The sequence below is a fragment of the Montipora foliosa genome, chromosome 7, assembly GCF_036669935.1.
Source record: "Montipora foliosa isolate CH-2021 chromosome 7, ASM3666993v2, whole genome shotgun sequence".
Taxonomy (NCBI): domain Eukaryota; kingdom Metazoa; phylum Cnidaria; class Anthozoa; order Scleractinia; family Acroporidae; genus Montipora; species Montipora foliosa.
The window spans coordinates 24,494,756-24,510,057 of record NC_090875.1 but is presented as its reverse complement, the minus strand read 5'-3'; the positions used below and the strand labels follow the sequence as shown (position 1 = coordinate 24,510,057).

The window sequence follows — 15,302 nt, the reverse complement described above, 5'->3', positions numbered from 1 at the left end:
TCCAGTCCCTTTAGAGTCATTCAGTCATTCAAGCTGTCCACTTCAGTTGCAAAAGTGAGGCGCATGCAAACAGGTGAGTTTGTGTTGGCAGTTACAAGGAACCCTTCGCTAGTCTACACTATTAAGTGTGAGTGCCTGTGACCCTAACCCTAACCCTGATATTCATATATCATTTCATTGTTGATTCATGCCTCACAGGAACCCACAAATGACCAGCTCCCAATGTCAGTGGCTTCATAGCTCAGTTGGTTAGAGCGTCGCACCGGTATCGCGAGGTCACGGGTTCAAATCCAGTTGAAGTCCTGAATTTTTCAGGCTTCTCTACGCAATTGCAAAAATTGCGTTCACAACTGCGGAGATCATAGCTTCACTTAATAATGGTATTGTTCTCTTTCAGGATAACAAAACAAAGGGAAAATAAAAAATCTACAGCAGATACTGAAGTTTCAAATACAACAAACACTTCAAATACCTTGTCAGACATAGCGGATGACTTAAGCACCACAGACGTGAACAGTTCTGAGAAGATTGAGGGCAAGACAATTTTGGAATCAGATATAATCAATGCAGCAAGTGTAGTTGTAACAAATCAGTCGAGCATACCCGTTATTAGCAAAGATTTAGAACCAGTGGTCAAATTGGAGATCACTGCAATTAAAGAAGAGAAACACATTGCTGTTAAAGAAAAGAAACACGAAGAACCAAGGCGTCGAGAGGTACTGGAAAAGATCCCAAGCACTCCTAAAGGAAAGTACGATTTGAGGGCATCAACACTTATCGCACGGGATTACTGGAGCAAAGAGAAAGAAGAGAAAGAGGACGAAGAAGATAAGAAAAAAGGGAATGTTGAAGCGGTCATAGATTTAACTGAAGATGAAGATATTCAACAAAGGACAGGTATGTTAAGATGACGATTTGGGATGAATTTGGATTCCTCATTGTGACTGCAGGGAGCTTTTCGAAATTCCCTTTCATTTTTTTGGTCATTAGAGACCACCACAAAGACAAAATGGTGCCAACGTGTAATTAGCTTTCTTTTTCTTTTGCAGAAATTTGTATTTTTGTGAGGAACAAATGTGAGCAAGGACCTTTTCTGAACAAATCCAAATTAGCCAATGTTCCGGCTGTTATTGGTCCCGCTGATCCAACCATTGTGCTGACACAGCTTTTGGAACAGATTTTGCCATGTGCAGACTCCCCTAAGGAAGTTGTCAAGCTTTTTGCTTGTGAGACAAAGAAAAGGACCATCTCGTCAATTGTTAAGGTGCATATTATTAGGGAACTTAAGCACGTGCGTTTTTGAGACGCGGACGGCAACCGGAACTGAACATTTCGCGTGCCAGGACAGTGGTGTTTTCCAGATCTCTAATGGGGAAAAGATACGTAGCAATGTAAATGTCATTTCTCGCCTGAAGTTGGGTCATAAATTAGTTATTCCAAGAATGAAAAAAAATTGGGGGTCACCGACTGTGTGTCAGAGAAAAAGGCAAGGGAAAAATGGCCTAATTTCGATAGATAGGTCATCATCATCTACTCATCCGTCGAAAATCATAAAAAGAATATGTTAGAGTGAAGGTTTCTGTACATAGAAATATAGGAGTGGGTTTTGTAGATAATTACGGTACATGCCGCTGGGGATGTCGTAACATGAAGAGAACAATTCGCTCGCTAGGAAAGTGGTGTCTCCCAGATTTTTATACTAATCATCTCTAATGGAAAAAAGCTACTAGGCAATGTAAATGTGGTTGTGTGAAGACAAGTTAATTAAAAAGGAAAACAGCTCACTTCCGGTTGCCGTCCGCGTCTCAAATTACCCCAAGAGGCCACGATCCTTTTAGTCGGCACCAAGAATAGCAACTCTATATCTGCAGCTGGTTCTAAACCCGGAAGTCCATGAGTTACGGACGTCCTTGTTGACTTAAATCTTTGAAATAGTGAACAACAGTTACAAAAATGGATCTACAATGCAAGGGTGCGTATTTATGAAGCGCCCATGGGTCGTTCCTCGTTGTACCTATAGTAACAATCGCCGCCTCTGGTGACGAGGATATCATTTTTGGGTTTCTGTGATAGGAGCCACACTAACGCTATTTTAGTTAAAAATATACAACACAGAAAGTTTCACCATTTGGAGTAAAATGGAAATCTGAGAAACCATGAATCCTACTCAAATGACACACTATCTCGCACAGGAAGGTACTGCATTTAACTACATACTTTGACTTAGTCAGCCTCGCGTGTGTTGCGAGGTATTACCTTCTACTTTCCATGCCCTGTTGGAATGTTAGATCACTGTCAAGAATCAACATTGATGTGTTTAATCATTTTTTTCCTTTAGACTCTTAAGATCAAGCTGTCCTTGTGTGAAAACCTCATCAGCCTCAACAGAGTAGCGCGGTGTATGCATTGCGATATCGTCAAAGGTTTGTTTTAAAGCAAAACTGTGGGAAGCTTAAGTTTTTTCCGCCTTAGTTGATGCTTAGTTGCCGTAACCAATCGTTATCATCATCTTCATCATTGTTTTTTTTTTATATGATGTAGGAAGCAAATGCATGGATTATTCGGTACTTGCAAGCGAAGTTGTTTTTAGGAGGCTCAAAAGGGTTTTTAGCTGCCCGCGCGCGCATAACCTACACGCGCCATTATAACTGAATGAATCAAATTTCTTTCAAAGGTAGCGTGCACAACACACCGGAAGTGAAAATATGGCGTCAAATCGTGCGAACCGGAAATAAAACATGCGGAAACAATTTGTCTTTATCTCGCAATTTTGCTCGGTGACCTGTCTTGATTTTTTACATGCACGTACCATTCACAATGGCACTTCAAAGAAAAAAGTTTCGGGGAAAGTTATCTAGTACAATTTTCTGTAAACTATAAAACGCCCTTCCTCTTGTCATACTTTCTAAGAAGTTAAAGAATTTAGGGAGATTTCCAACAAAGAATAAAAACGGTAGGTCACCGACTTAGTTTTTCAGATAATTTTCTTAGGCCCGTTTTAAACGTCGCACTTTACCTGTGCCAAATCTAATGCAAATGAGAAACGCTCATTTGCATTACATTCGGCAGATGTAAAAAAATGCAACGTTAAAAACGGGCCTAAACTAAAATTTAGAGGGCCTTTTTGTGGACTGGCGTGTTGCCATGGTAACCGTTATGACGCCATAAGTGCCTTTAAAGTATTACCCAACGATAGAGTTGCAAAGATATTTATAGTTTCCGTACACTATGAAATATCCTTCTCTTTGGTATCTTTCATCGTTTCACAAACACTACAGCAAGGAAAAACCCTTTCGATCCTCCTCAAGGATATTGCTTTTCACGAAGGAGAATTTATACTAATTATGCCATTTGTTGAATTAGTCACACGGGTATTGGTTGATGCCATTTGAGTTGACAGTTTGGCCGCAATGTTGGAGCATCTATTAATTTGGAGAACTTAATCCCGATCTGTTGCGAATCCAAATTAAAACAAGTAGCTCTGGAAATGAGTGCATTCATAATTAGCAGTTCATCTCCACGTGACTATTTCTTTGTGGTGATTTACTATCGGTGAGCGTTATTTGGGATAGAAAGGAAGGACATTTCCTCTTTCACTTCAGTTACATGAAGTTAACTCTATACTTGAAAATTTTCTCGTCAATTTAATTTGAAAAACCGCGCTATTAAGTTCCCAAGATTTTTAAAGAACGTGAAGGTCGAGATAATTGAACTGGACCATAAGCGACATTTGCATCATCAAGAGAAAATGAGGGGACAGAGAGGGAGGCTCCCGGTCCAGCCCTTGGGATATGTCATGTCCACGATTCAAGTTATTTTTAGACGAGTGGAAGTCTTTGTTCTAGCGGAAGTGTGTCTTCCGAGACGTCAGCATGCAAGCCAACCTCGGTCTGATGTTTGAAAGAAAAGCAACGATTTCATCAACCTTCCACGTGCGCCACCATTTTCTCTTTTCACTAAGAACCTGAGAGCGAAGCAGGGCTGCATGCGGACGTCTCGGAAGACACACTTCCGCTCGTCTAAAAATAACTTTCGTGGACTTGACATATCCCGGCCAACGCCCTGAGCCTCCCTCTCTGTCCCCTCGTTTTCTCTCGGCATCATTTATAACCACCAGACCATTGAAGCATGCCGATGAGCAAGTGTGAGTTTTCATAATATTTAAATAGATACCCATCACCAAAATTGAAAGATAACCGGTTTAAAATGGGTGCTAGACTTAAATACTTAAAGATCAGCGCTATTCGAAACGTGTGCTTTGAATTAAACACTGTTGATCAGCGCTGTACGAAATACTTGAATAGGGTGCATGGGAATATTACGTTGGTGACCTTCTAATCTATGTACATTGTGTAACTGTCATGAGATGTCCAATGTCCTTCTCATCTATCGGTTTTGCATTAACTCTTATTGGTATATACTAAAACAGTGGAAAGCCTTGAACGCGCGTGCTGATTGGCTGCTCAAATTCCGGATATTTAACAATTATTCCATGAGCGCACGTTGGATAGAATAATTGCGCTCATAGAGACCTCCGAGCAATTTGCGCGGAATTTGCGCTGGAAAATGTTGTAAACTTTGCAGGAATAAATGACTTAAAATCTTTTTTTTTTGTGCTATATTATCTCACTGTTTTAGTATATACTAAAACAACTACAGTATTCACCTCAGAGTCGGTGGCTAGTGGTGGATATTTACTTCTCCACTTCACGCCTCGGTAAATATCCACCACTAGCCACCTCCACTTCGGTGAATAGTTGCTAACTGTCCTTTGACTTGGAACAAAATAAGACCGAACAATGTTGACAAGAGTGGCTGTTTCTGTAGAATTCCCACCGGTAATTGGTGCTCTATAGTCGGACTGATAGGTAATTAGTTCTAGCTTTTAAACAATTATCTTATCGAGGACAACAACAAATCTGTTCCGGCAGCTACAGTTGTCTCTGTAGTTGTCTTTATCCTTGTGAGGATAATCATCAATCTGCTTTTATTTAGTGGCAATGCTTTTATTGAGTCATGATGCAAGACCAGTGAAGAAGCTAGCGTTGCTTTTGGGATCTCTTCGCTTCGTTTGAATTTTCAATTTATCAAGACTGGGAACATAAAAGGCACTACCCTGGTCCCTGAGGTTTTGAAGGAGCGGCGAGAAGAGAAAAAATATCTGGTTACTTGCATGAAAGTGAGATTCAAGTCCAAGAAAACCAGAGGTTTTTCTCTTCTCGCCGCTTCGCGACTCATTTTCACCGCTTTGCGGCTCTCTCACGGCTCAAGAAAAACCTCTGGGACCAGGGTAAAAAGGCCCCAGTGTTCTACTAAACATTTGATGAAAGGGTTGTGGCAGTTTATCGGTGTTACAAGAAACGATCTTCTGTTGGTTTCCTCATGGCATCTTCTTCCATTTTCAGCTCCCCTCACAAAACAACTATGTTCGCCTCGCAAACTGGAATTTCCAAAAGATGTGGGTAAACTCACAAGCACACCTACGAGTGGTAGTGAAAGTCATGTCACCAGAAATCTTTCTGTGGTACGCAGTTATCTTCTCGAGCCTCCAAAAACTGCACCACTTGATGCTGCAACCTTGCCCACGTCAAAACACATTACTAAGTGGACTGTTAGTGACGTTGCGGATTATATCAGGTCAACGGATTGTCACAGGTTCGCCGAAAACTTTATGAAACAGGTAAGCTTGAGGATAAGCTGTAAATTTCGAGAAAGTCAGTGGTGAGAGGATAGTATGAAACCGTAGCTTATGGACCACCTTTGTATCATGAATAAAATAGTTCTGTAGTTATTCTTTTTTATTTGTGATCTTTGTCATTTGACAACTAATCATTAATATTTGAATTCGAGTACTACTGCTCTTGCATGAGACGATCTCTTATTTTGTTTTCGCATTTAGCTAATAATAGGACTGGGAGTAAGGATGGCCGTGTGGGGTGACGGTCGTGCCTCCGACCTCTTTGGACCCGGGATCAAATCCTGAGCTTGTGCGTGGGCTGAATTTGTCAGTCTTGTTTGTCTCAATCTTACTCCGATGGTTTTTCTGGGTATTCCGGTTTTACTCCCTCAGTAAAATTGACTCCCAACTTATTCCATCTGTGTTGCTGTGCTCCAAAGTCATGCAGATGTTGTGTTCAGGGACCGAGTAGCTAACCAGCAGCCCCGCTCCCCAAGTCCGACCCCTTAGAAATTCAGTCTCTGACAGCAAGAAAGGGCAATAGCCCACTTTCTATATATTAAAATTCAGTCCTAAACAAAAGGCATCATCTCGAGGCTCTGGGGAATAAACTCATACAAATCCTTATATTTATTCTTGGGACCATTATAAGTCCCAAGAGAAACTGGAAACAATGCTTATGTGAAATGTTTGCGGTATTTTTGAAAGTGTCCTATGTTGCTTATCATATAATTTATGGTTGAATTTGTTGATACCAAAAAGTCATCAGTTGTCCTCCGGTCATATGTTTACAGGAAATTGATGGCCGAGCGCTGTCACTACTGTCTTTAGACGAGATTCACAAATGTCTGGGAGTGACCTTAGGACCAGCTATTAAGCTTCAAAACTCTGTACAAAGCCTCCTCAAAAAGAGTCAGTGACGATGTCATAGTTTCAGCTCCTCACTTTCGTTGATTCCGTGGTATTTTTCTTCAGTGGGCTATAATTTTGGCTGATGACCTGTTTATAAAAAGTGTGCTTTGGCCTGTTTTCCATCAAGATATCCATGTATATTGTAAATACGCATTTCTATTGAGCGCTACAAACTAATTAATATCCATCTAAGCACTGTTTAAATTAATTATTAAATTAACCCTTTCACTCCTGTGGGGTTCCCCATTGACGAGTAAAATCGTCTGGCGTTAGACAGAGTAAAATCTATAAGTCTCATTGACCCTTACAGGAGTGAAAGGGTTAATTAATTACAATTAATTACTAGATTTTGTTCTAATCCTAAGTTGAAATAAGGAGTATTTGATGCTTCAGCTCTTCGGTTTTCTTGCAATTAAGGTTTGAAACTTAGGTTTGAAATGTAGGGGTTTTATGTGTTCTTTTTGTTTTCTAGCTTGTACAATTAAACTATACAACCAAACACCTATGTTACAATACTAATTTTATTGAAGCAGTACAATACCAATCAGTAAAAAGTTTGCAGATAAACATTTACTAGTGACGACGTCACTTTTTATCGCTTGTTTTAGAACATCGCGCTTGTTGTAGCACATTACCACTAACGTTATTCAATGAGCATAGTTACATTCAGGACTTCACGTTCCATATGCTACTCAAGTGTTTCACGAAGGGAATATTTAGTGTAAGAGAGTTGCACAAATTACTTGTTTCTGTTTTCGCTTTTCGTTTTGTCGGGTTGCAAAAGGGAGCTCTGATCACGTGATGGTAAGGAATTGTGAATGAAAGAAAACAACACAGGGTCTAAGAAAACAGTGGATGCGTAGCAGAGATTTCAGGAGGGAAACCTTTTATATGTTCTTTTATTATAATAGGGAGCTTAAGAACAAGGCGTGTTTGAGCCATAGCCGACAACCGGGAGTTAGTTGTTTTTAACATGTCTCGACATTACCACATTTATATTGCTAAGTGTTTAGACGATCAGTATTGTAATAGGGAGTTTACGCAAAGACGACGGCTACGGCAACGAAACGCTATCGCAAGTATTTCACGATTATTCCGTCTTGTTCACCTTGTACAATACAGGCGAACTATCCTGTAACTGAATGGGTACAAACGGTTTTAAAGTCAAAACAGAAAATGACTGTTTCCTTGTTATATGGTCACGTTGTCGTCAAAACCTAACACTTGGGACTAACCTTTTCGTTGCCGTAGCCGTCGTCTTTGCTTAATTAAAATCCCTAACCTTGCAGAGACTACTGCTCTGGCGCGCGAAATGTACAATCCCACTTTACGTCTGTGGTTCAAAAACGTCTTGTGCTTAAGCTCCCCGATACCTTTTCTGCATTGGCGTAACATGCCATCATCGGCGATTGGTTGAAGAGCTCTACCCATATTCATGGACTTTCCTCGTAGTGCGCGGACTTTCCACAATTTCTCCTCTTGAGCAAACACATTGTCGACAGTAGTTTGGAAAGGCAAAAAGGACTATTATAGGTAAGTAGTCCGCCATTACTGTGCTATTTGGAAGGATTCAATCTACTCAACTGTTTCAAGTAATGCCAATGTTATAGTTCCAAATGAAACACCAACAGTTGCTTAACAAGATGCTGCAATTAGTGTGACGTAAAAGGTCACCACGGCAACAAAAGAACCATCTAAAAAACGTCCTCTATTTTATCTTTAAGTGCTTCTATCTCAAAAACCATTTCGGCAACCCCCAATTTTTTTTATTACTGGAAAGTAATTAGCAGGTTAAGTTAGAATTCTATACAAAGTTATAAATTATCTGGAGCGGATTCAGAGCCATCTTAAATATTTCAAGTATGAAGGTGGCTATGAATGCATTCAAGATAATTTTTTAAACTTTGCAGAGAGTTTAATCTTAGCTTGCTAATCACTTTCCAGCAATAAAAAAAATGGGTGTCTCAGAGTTCGATTTTGAGATATAAGCGTTCAAATACAAAATCATAGGGCTTTTACAGTGTAGATGGCTTTTTTGTTGCCACTGTGACCTGTTAAGTCACATTAATTAATGCATCTCTTCATTTGGTACCCTAACATTATTATAACGTGAAAGAGTTAACTCTTTTAGTAAGACATTCCCTCCAAATCGTTGAGAGTGGTTTGGGCCACCTAAAAAAGGTGGCCTAAGGAGGCTCGAAAGGGTTTTCAGCTCGGCGCACGCGCGTAAGCTACAGACGGAATCAAAGGGTCAATACTCATGGCCATCCCTCAAACCGACATTTCCCTTTTTATTCAACTTACACGACATACAATCTACTTCAACATTTTAAACCTGCAGAGAAAATTAAGAAATCTTCCCATTCAGCGTTACCAGATACTGTTAGAAATAATTTCGTAAATATTTAAAATTCAACAAAATCTTTAGGTCAGTTTTTCAGAAAAATCAGTTTTTTTGAGATGTCGCTAAATTTTTTTTTTCACCTACAGAATTTTTTTTAAATTTGGAAGACAAGCGTTTTAAATTAATCTAAGCTAACATGCAAAAAATAAAAAAAAATTCACCGTCCGGAAACAGATATTAACAATTAAAGTTGCAAAATCAGGAAAAATGAGGGGTTACAAGATCAGTCACCCGCTCATTCCAGTGCAAGCGTGAGTGGAGCTACAGACCAACACAAACAGATTTAAGAGACCATTAAAAAGTTTGTGTCCAATTTTCGTAGTTTTCGTGAATAGATGTCTATTTGTATTCCATGTGTATAGGAATTAGAAGAAAGGCGAGCGAAATTAGCCGTATCTGTTTATTTCTGGTGACCCATTTTGAATCATGAGCTGACGCAAGCAGCTTTTAGAATTGCGTGTGTGGCTTACGCGCCCGCGCTGAGCTTGCGTTGACCCGTAGATCAACTCGTGCGCGGACTCGAATGAGCGTGTGACGCATGCGTAAATGCTGTCTTTGTATTCCCCTCATTTTTCTTGATTTTTTAACTTCACTCGTTTGTATCTCTGCTTCCGGTAAAATTTTTTGCACGTTTACTTCAATTGACTTAAAAAAAACTGTTTTTTCTGTAAAACTGGCCAACAGATTTTGTTGAATTTTAAAAATTTTAGAGAATGTGTATAGCATTATCTGGTAAAGCTGTATGGGAAAATTTTATCTTCCCGTTTTTAAAAAACCGTTTACCTTCCCGTTTTTAAAAAAAGACAATATATGTTGATTTCAAGTCCCAAAGAAATGTCTTCTATTGCTGCCATGGCAACAGTATTTTGTGAGAAATCTATGATGGGTACTTAATACCCTGGCCAAAATTCGTCTTGATATGATTACCCTTACTTTATCTAAGAACAGAATATGTTTATTTGTGTGAAAAAAGGAGAAACTATTTTGAGTCTCCTTAAACTAGTTAGGCTCGATTGACCAGCCGTTTTGTGTGCCCGCGTTCCTCCGCGCACACCACGGTGGAATCACTGGTCCAGCCAATTGTATTTTTGACCAGTGAGAAAGTCACCTGCCTGCCAAGTACAAATGGAATTGGCTGAATACAAAATACAATGGCTTACGTCACAGACATACGACGTGGACCAGTGATCCAGCCGTTCGTTGGGAGGAGGATGTTAACTGCTCTCACAAAGCGGCCGGAAATCGAGCCTATGAACCAGTAACTTTAACTGACCTTTAACTTTTAACTGAAGAAGTACTTTTGTGAGGGATTGACTCAAGAACACTGTATCCCAAAACAACCATGTTATGGTACCATGTGACAAAACAGTGGCCATCCCGGAATTGCGCAGGGAACTGGGGCAACTTTTAAATTTGAACCAACCGATAAATTGGCACCATCACATGAAAGATAGCATTAAGATTGGCCATCTGACCAGGTTTGATGCTGTTAGGGCGAACAGAGACTAAGTTATGGACTTAAAAATATGGTTAAAAATCCATACAAAGGTCTCTAATTTTGAGATTGCATCCCCCAAAACCATATAAACTCTTAAATTTTTTTACGATTTCTGTAATATTCATAGAAGTAGGCAAACAAAGTGATGTTTACCTCACCTATTTCCAAATAGTAGGTCCATGAGAGAAATTTTCAGTTGTCCCAAATCTGAAAAGATTTTTTAAAGTGTTTCTTTGATTTTGCCTCAAAATTAGAGACATTTTTATGGATTTTTAACTATGCGTTACGGAGGCTCAAAGTAGTTTCTCCTTTCTTCACACAAATAAATATATTCTGCTTTTAGATATAGGTAGGCTAATCATATTAAGACGAAATTTGGCCAGAGTATTATTAAAGAACCCATCATAGATTCTCTTGCCTCAAAGAAATGCCTTATATCGTTGCCATGGTAACGGTACTTTGGAACAAAATGTAATGCGAGAATCTCTGATCGATTCTTTAATAATACTCTGGCCAAATTTCGTCTTAATATGATTACCCTAACTGTATCTAAGGACAAAATGTTTATTTGTTTGAAAAAAGGAGAAACTATTTCGAGCTTGCTTAAAGTGCATAACTTGGTTTCTGTTCGACCAAAAAGCATCAAACTTGGACAGATTGCCAATCTCAATGTTATCTTTAAATTTATCGATTGGTTCGAATTTGAAACTCGCCCCAGTTCCGTGCGTAATTCCGGAATGGCCTGTTGCTTAACCAAAATGCGTTCATTATAGTGACGTACGTTTACCATGGGAACAGGATTGCCATCTTAAAACACCCTATAGTTTAGTTGCTTATATCTCCAAAACCAACTCAGTGGCCCACATTTTTTATTGCTTGGAAGTCATTAGCTGGTTACGGTGATTATTTTCCACCAATAATAGATTGGGATCCCCACGTTATCGACAATAACCTAAAAACTAGTATAATAACAGGTGATTATTTAAATAAACTTCACTTACCTCTACGTACAGTTGTCCTCGTCTTTTCTGTGCAATTGCAGCGCAAACTGAGTCCGTTTTAGGCCGATTTGTGGCTGATGACAACTGACGACATCTTAAAGTCTACAAAAAATTATCGTATACCGAGCTTGGGCTGCCTATGGTCTAACGTCAGACGATTTTACTCGTCAGTGGGGAAGCCCTCAGCGGTGAAAAGGTTAATTCTTCTAATAAGACATTCCCTCCAAATGGTTGAAACCGGTTTGAGCCACCCTCATTCGCGCAAAAATGTAACGTAGGACGGATTCAGGAACGTCAAACATACATGCGCGAGGCAAGAACGAAGAAACCGATGTTCCATCGCGCTCCCAAAGAAACGCGCAAGACTATAACTTAGATGAAATCAATTGCTTCCTTCTCTCTTCGCTCGTGTTTTGTTCTTCTGACGCGAAATAAAACAACAACAACAAAAAACGAGAGAGTCTTGGTACCAGTGAGGATTTGGCTTGGGTTTGTGCTAACCTATATTGATCTATATTATAGAACCTTGATACAGCATCATTCGGGAGCTAAAGAAAAATATGTTTTGTGAGACGGGCGACAACCGGAAATGGCCTTTTCACTACCCAGGGTAAGCAAGAACTACGGCTAGGAGAACGATACCTGAAGTTATATATTAACGTTATTGTAATAGCATCGCTACTATTCCGATTTGCATGTAAAATATACAACAATTTTTCAGGGTCTGACAAGCCTTCAAACTATGTGGGACGTTATAAAACTAACACACGATTCACTAAGAGCACGGCAAGGAATTTCTGTTGCCGTGGTAACGGTACGTTACTGCTAAACGACTAATTCGATGACTTAATCGAAAGTCCCGATAAAACTGGTTTAAGACATGCTCAAAAGAACTAAAGCCCACTTCATAAAATTATCAGAATCTGGACAAGAGTAAATTCCTATCTGCAGTCCATAGTTATTATCATATCACCGGGTTTCATATCTAGTTCGTCCAGAAGGCTAAAAAACAGCGCCTCGATTCCAACCAACACTTCGCATGTTTTTTATATGGTATTTAGAAATTTGATGGCACTTTCTTTCAAACAATTAATTCCTTTGTCTGTCACCTCGACAAAACAGCTTGCGGCCATTTTTAAAAGCGTAATAATCACCTCAACGGCAATCAATCAGCACAGAGGAATTTCTACATTTACAAGTTACTTTAGCATTTATAAGCTCAAAGTTAATTTTCCCATTTAAAGTCTATAAATCGTCTACCGAGCTTGGGCTGCCTGTGGTTAGACAGTAAAATCTAGAAGTGTCAATTGGCATTTTTGGCGGTGAAAGGGTGAAGTCTACAACACCGTTTCAATAGACCTTTTCAGCTTGTACATTTTGTTTTCCCAATACAGGTCATGTGATAATACTCAGGAGGTTTGGTCCTTTGTTTTGTTCATGAAAAAGAGCGCATGCAAGCATGACTATGTCTGCATACACTCTTTCTAATGAACAAAACAAAAGACCAAACCTCCTTAGTATTATCACATGACCTGTATTGGGAAAACAAGATGTACAAGCTGAAAAGGTCTATTTACGGTAATGTTATGGTACCAAATGAAATACCAATAATCGCTTGACAAGATCCGCATATACATGTGACGTAATGAATTACCATGGCAACAAAAGACCCATCCAAAAACGCCCTATATTTTGTCTTTTAAGCGCTTATATGTCACGTAGAGTATATTTTGCTTTGAATTTCCATACAAACCTTTGAATTTTCCGACATGTTGCCCTGATTACCCATGATGCAATCAAGAGCATGAACTCGTCTATTGTGAGGTGGCTATGAATCTGCCTTGGAGAATTTAACTTTGCAGAGAGTTTTATCTTGCGTGGTAATCACTCTCCAGCAATAAAAATGGGGGTCACTGTATACGTGTTTAATTACAAATATTGTGTTTTTTAGATGCCCATTTTGTTGCCATGGTAACCTATTACGTCACATCAAAAGACAATGAGTACATCTTGTTAAGCAATTACTGGTGTCTCACATAACGTTACGTGAAGCAGTTGGTGGGTGGATTCAATCTTTCCAAATGGTACAGTTTGTTGAAAGTGTTAAAATTGGTTTGAGCCTCCTTAATCCATGACATCATTTGATCACAATTACAAGCATCCCTTATAAGCGCCTCTGTTCTCACCCCGCTGGGATATTTTTGATGAAAGTCCGGTTGGTAACTAGATAAAACCTTTCTTATTTTGTTATAACGGCAATCTGTCTTGGAAAAAAATCCAGAGTTTCCTGAAGACCATGTAAAGGACAATTTACCTTTGATAGTTAACAATTGTTCATCTGTGTGGAGGTAAATATCCACCACTTTCAACGACAATGAAGTGAATAAATGTTGTAGTATGTGCTACATAAGTAGAAAAAAGACCTAAAACTTGCCTACCGAAACGATTCAACGCGCGCGAAAATCAGAATTCACCTGTGTGATGTATACAATACATGTGCCTAAATCAATAAACTGAAGAATATCTAACCTGATAGCAGAGTTAGGAGAAGGGAGTTGCCCTCTAATAGCTCTGCTGATAGCGATGACTTGAGCCAGGAGGGTACAGATGGACTCCAGGGGCCTGTTTCTCAGAAGCACCAAAAACGTTTCGGGCCCTGAAAGCAATTCGTGAAACCAAGATCCGCTTATCCAGAAAAGTTGCCCTGCATGGTTTGATGACCAGTTAAAAGACAAAAATTGCTGAGAATTATGATTTGAGACTTTTCTATTTGGAGATGAACAAGCGATGTATGACACCCAAAAGATGCCCGAAAGGCTTTCAAGAAGTGGCCCCCCTGGCCCGTGTTGTTCAAAGACCCGATAACTTTGTCTGGTGGGTAAGTCTCTATCCAGCAGTTTCAATTTGTGCAAACATATCAGTATTTAATCACTTAACCGTAAATATGCACAATGTAAGCACATTTGTAAAGAGTGTGGGTGAAAACCTTGGCCAACGTTTAACCTGGAGTATATCTTATACTTGCAATAGTGAATCATTATTGTCGCGCAATAGTGGATAAGAGAAGAGTGTTGTTATGGCATGGGTGGGCTCCCCAGTGCAGTCAAAAAATGAGTCTATATTTAGAATACCCGTTCCTGCGAAAATCAGTTGTCATGTCCCCGAAAAAAACATGGCAGAAGCAGTCATGCGTGACATGGCTTCTTCTGATTGGTTAAAATTGGCTGTCCTTTGTTTGTTTCGCGCGTAAAATGTATGTAAAAATAAATCCATTTGTGACTGAGCTAGGTCTGCTAGGACAAGACTGCAAAGTGATACATCAACACTCTTATCTAATTCACTCTTCGGTTTCCATAGCAACAGAAAAGCCGTCTTACAACACCCTATATTTTGTAAGGAAAAGCTAAATGTCAAAAGCGAACTCGGTGAACTCCTGTTGGAAAGTGATCAGGAGGTAAAGATGAAACTCTTGAGGACGGTTATGACTCAGAGCCACCTTAACTATCACAGTTGTTAAGGTAGCCGATAATCCGTCCCAGCAATTTTGTCTGGAGAGTGCCCAGTTATCTTACAAGCTTATTAGTACTTAGCAGTGCGACTCATTCACGGCAAACTCCTCGAGTGAAACGAAATACAGAAGGTGGAAGAACATTTACTGTGACTGCTTGCCAGGAATGGAATAAGCCACCTCTTCAAATGAGAAAAGAAGAGACTCTCAAGACTTTGACTTTGGAACAGGGTTTTTAAATATCAGCAAATTTTAAATCATTTTTCATTATAAGTATTGTGCCGCATGCTTATAATCGTTTC

General features: G+C 39.5%; 1 protein-coding gene across 4 annotated transcripts in view; it reads left to right on the top strand.

Moving 5' to 3' along the window:
- Window positions 1-12,796, top strand: part of LOC138011499 (scm-like with four MBT domains protein 1) — a 32,297-nt gene extending 19,501 nt beyond the window's left edge. For all 4 annotated transcript variants that reach the window (XM_068858520.1, XM_068858521.1, XM_068858518.1 and 1 more), the window contains 5 exons: window positions 398-897; window positions 1,050-1,264; window positions 2,339-2,423; window positions 5,406-5,680; window positions 6,472-12,796. In XM_068858520.1, coding sequence (XP_068714621.1) covers window positions 398-897; window positions 1,050-1,264; window positions 2,339-2,423; window positions 5,406-5,680; window positions 6,472-6,597 — 1,201 coding nt within the window. In that variant the 3' untranslated portion in view covers window positions 6,598-12,796. The remainder of the gene's footprint in view (window positions 1-397; window positions 898-1,049; window positions 1,265-2,338; window positions 2,424-5,405; window positions 5,681-6,471) is intronic.
- The last annotated feature ends 2,506 nt before the right edge of the window (window positions 12,797-15,302 follow it).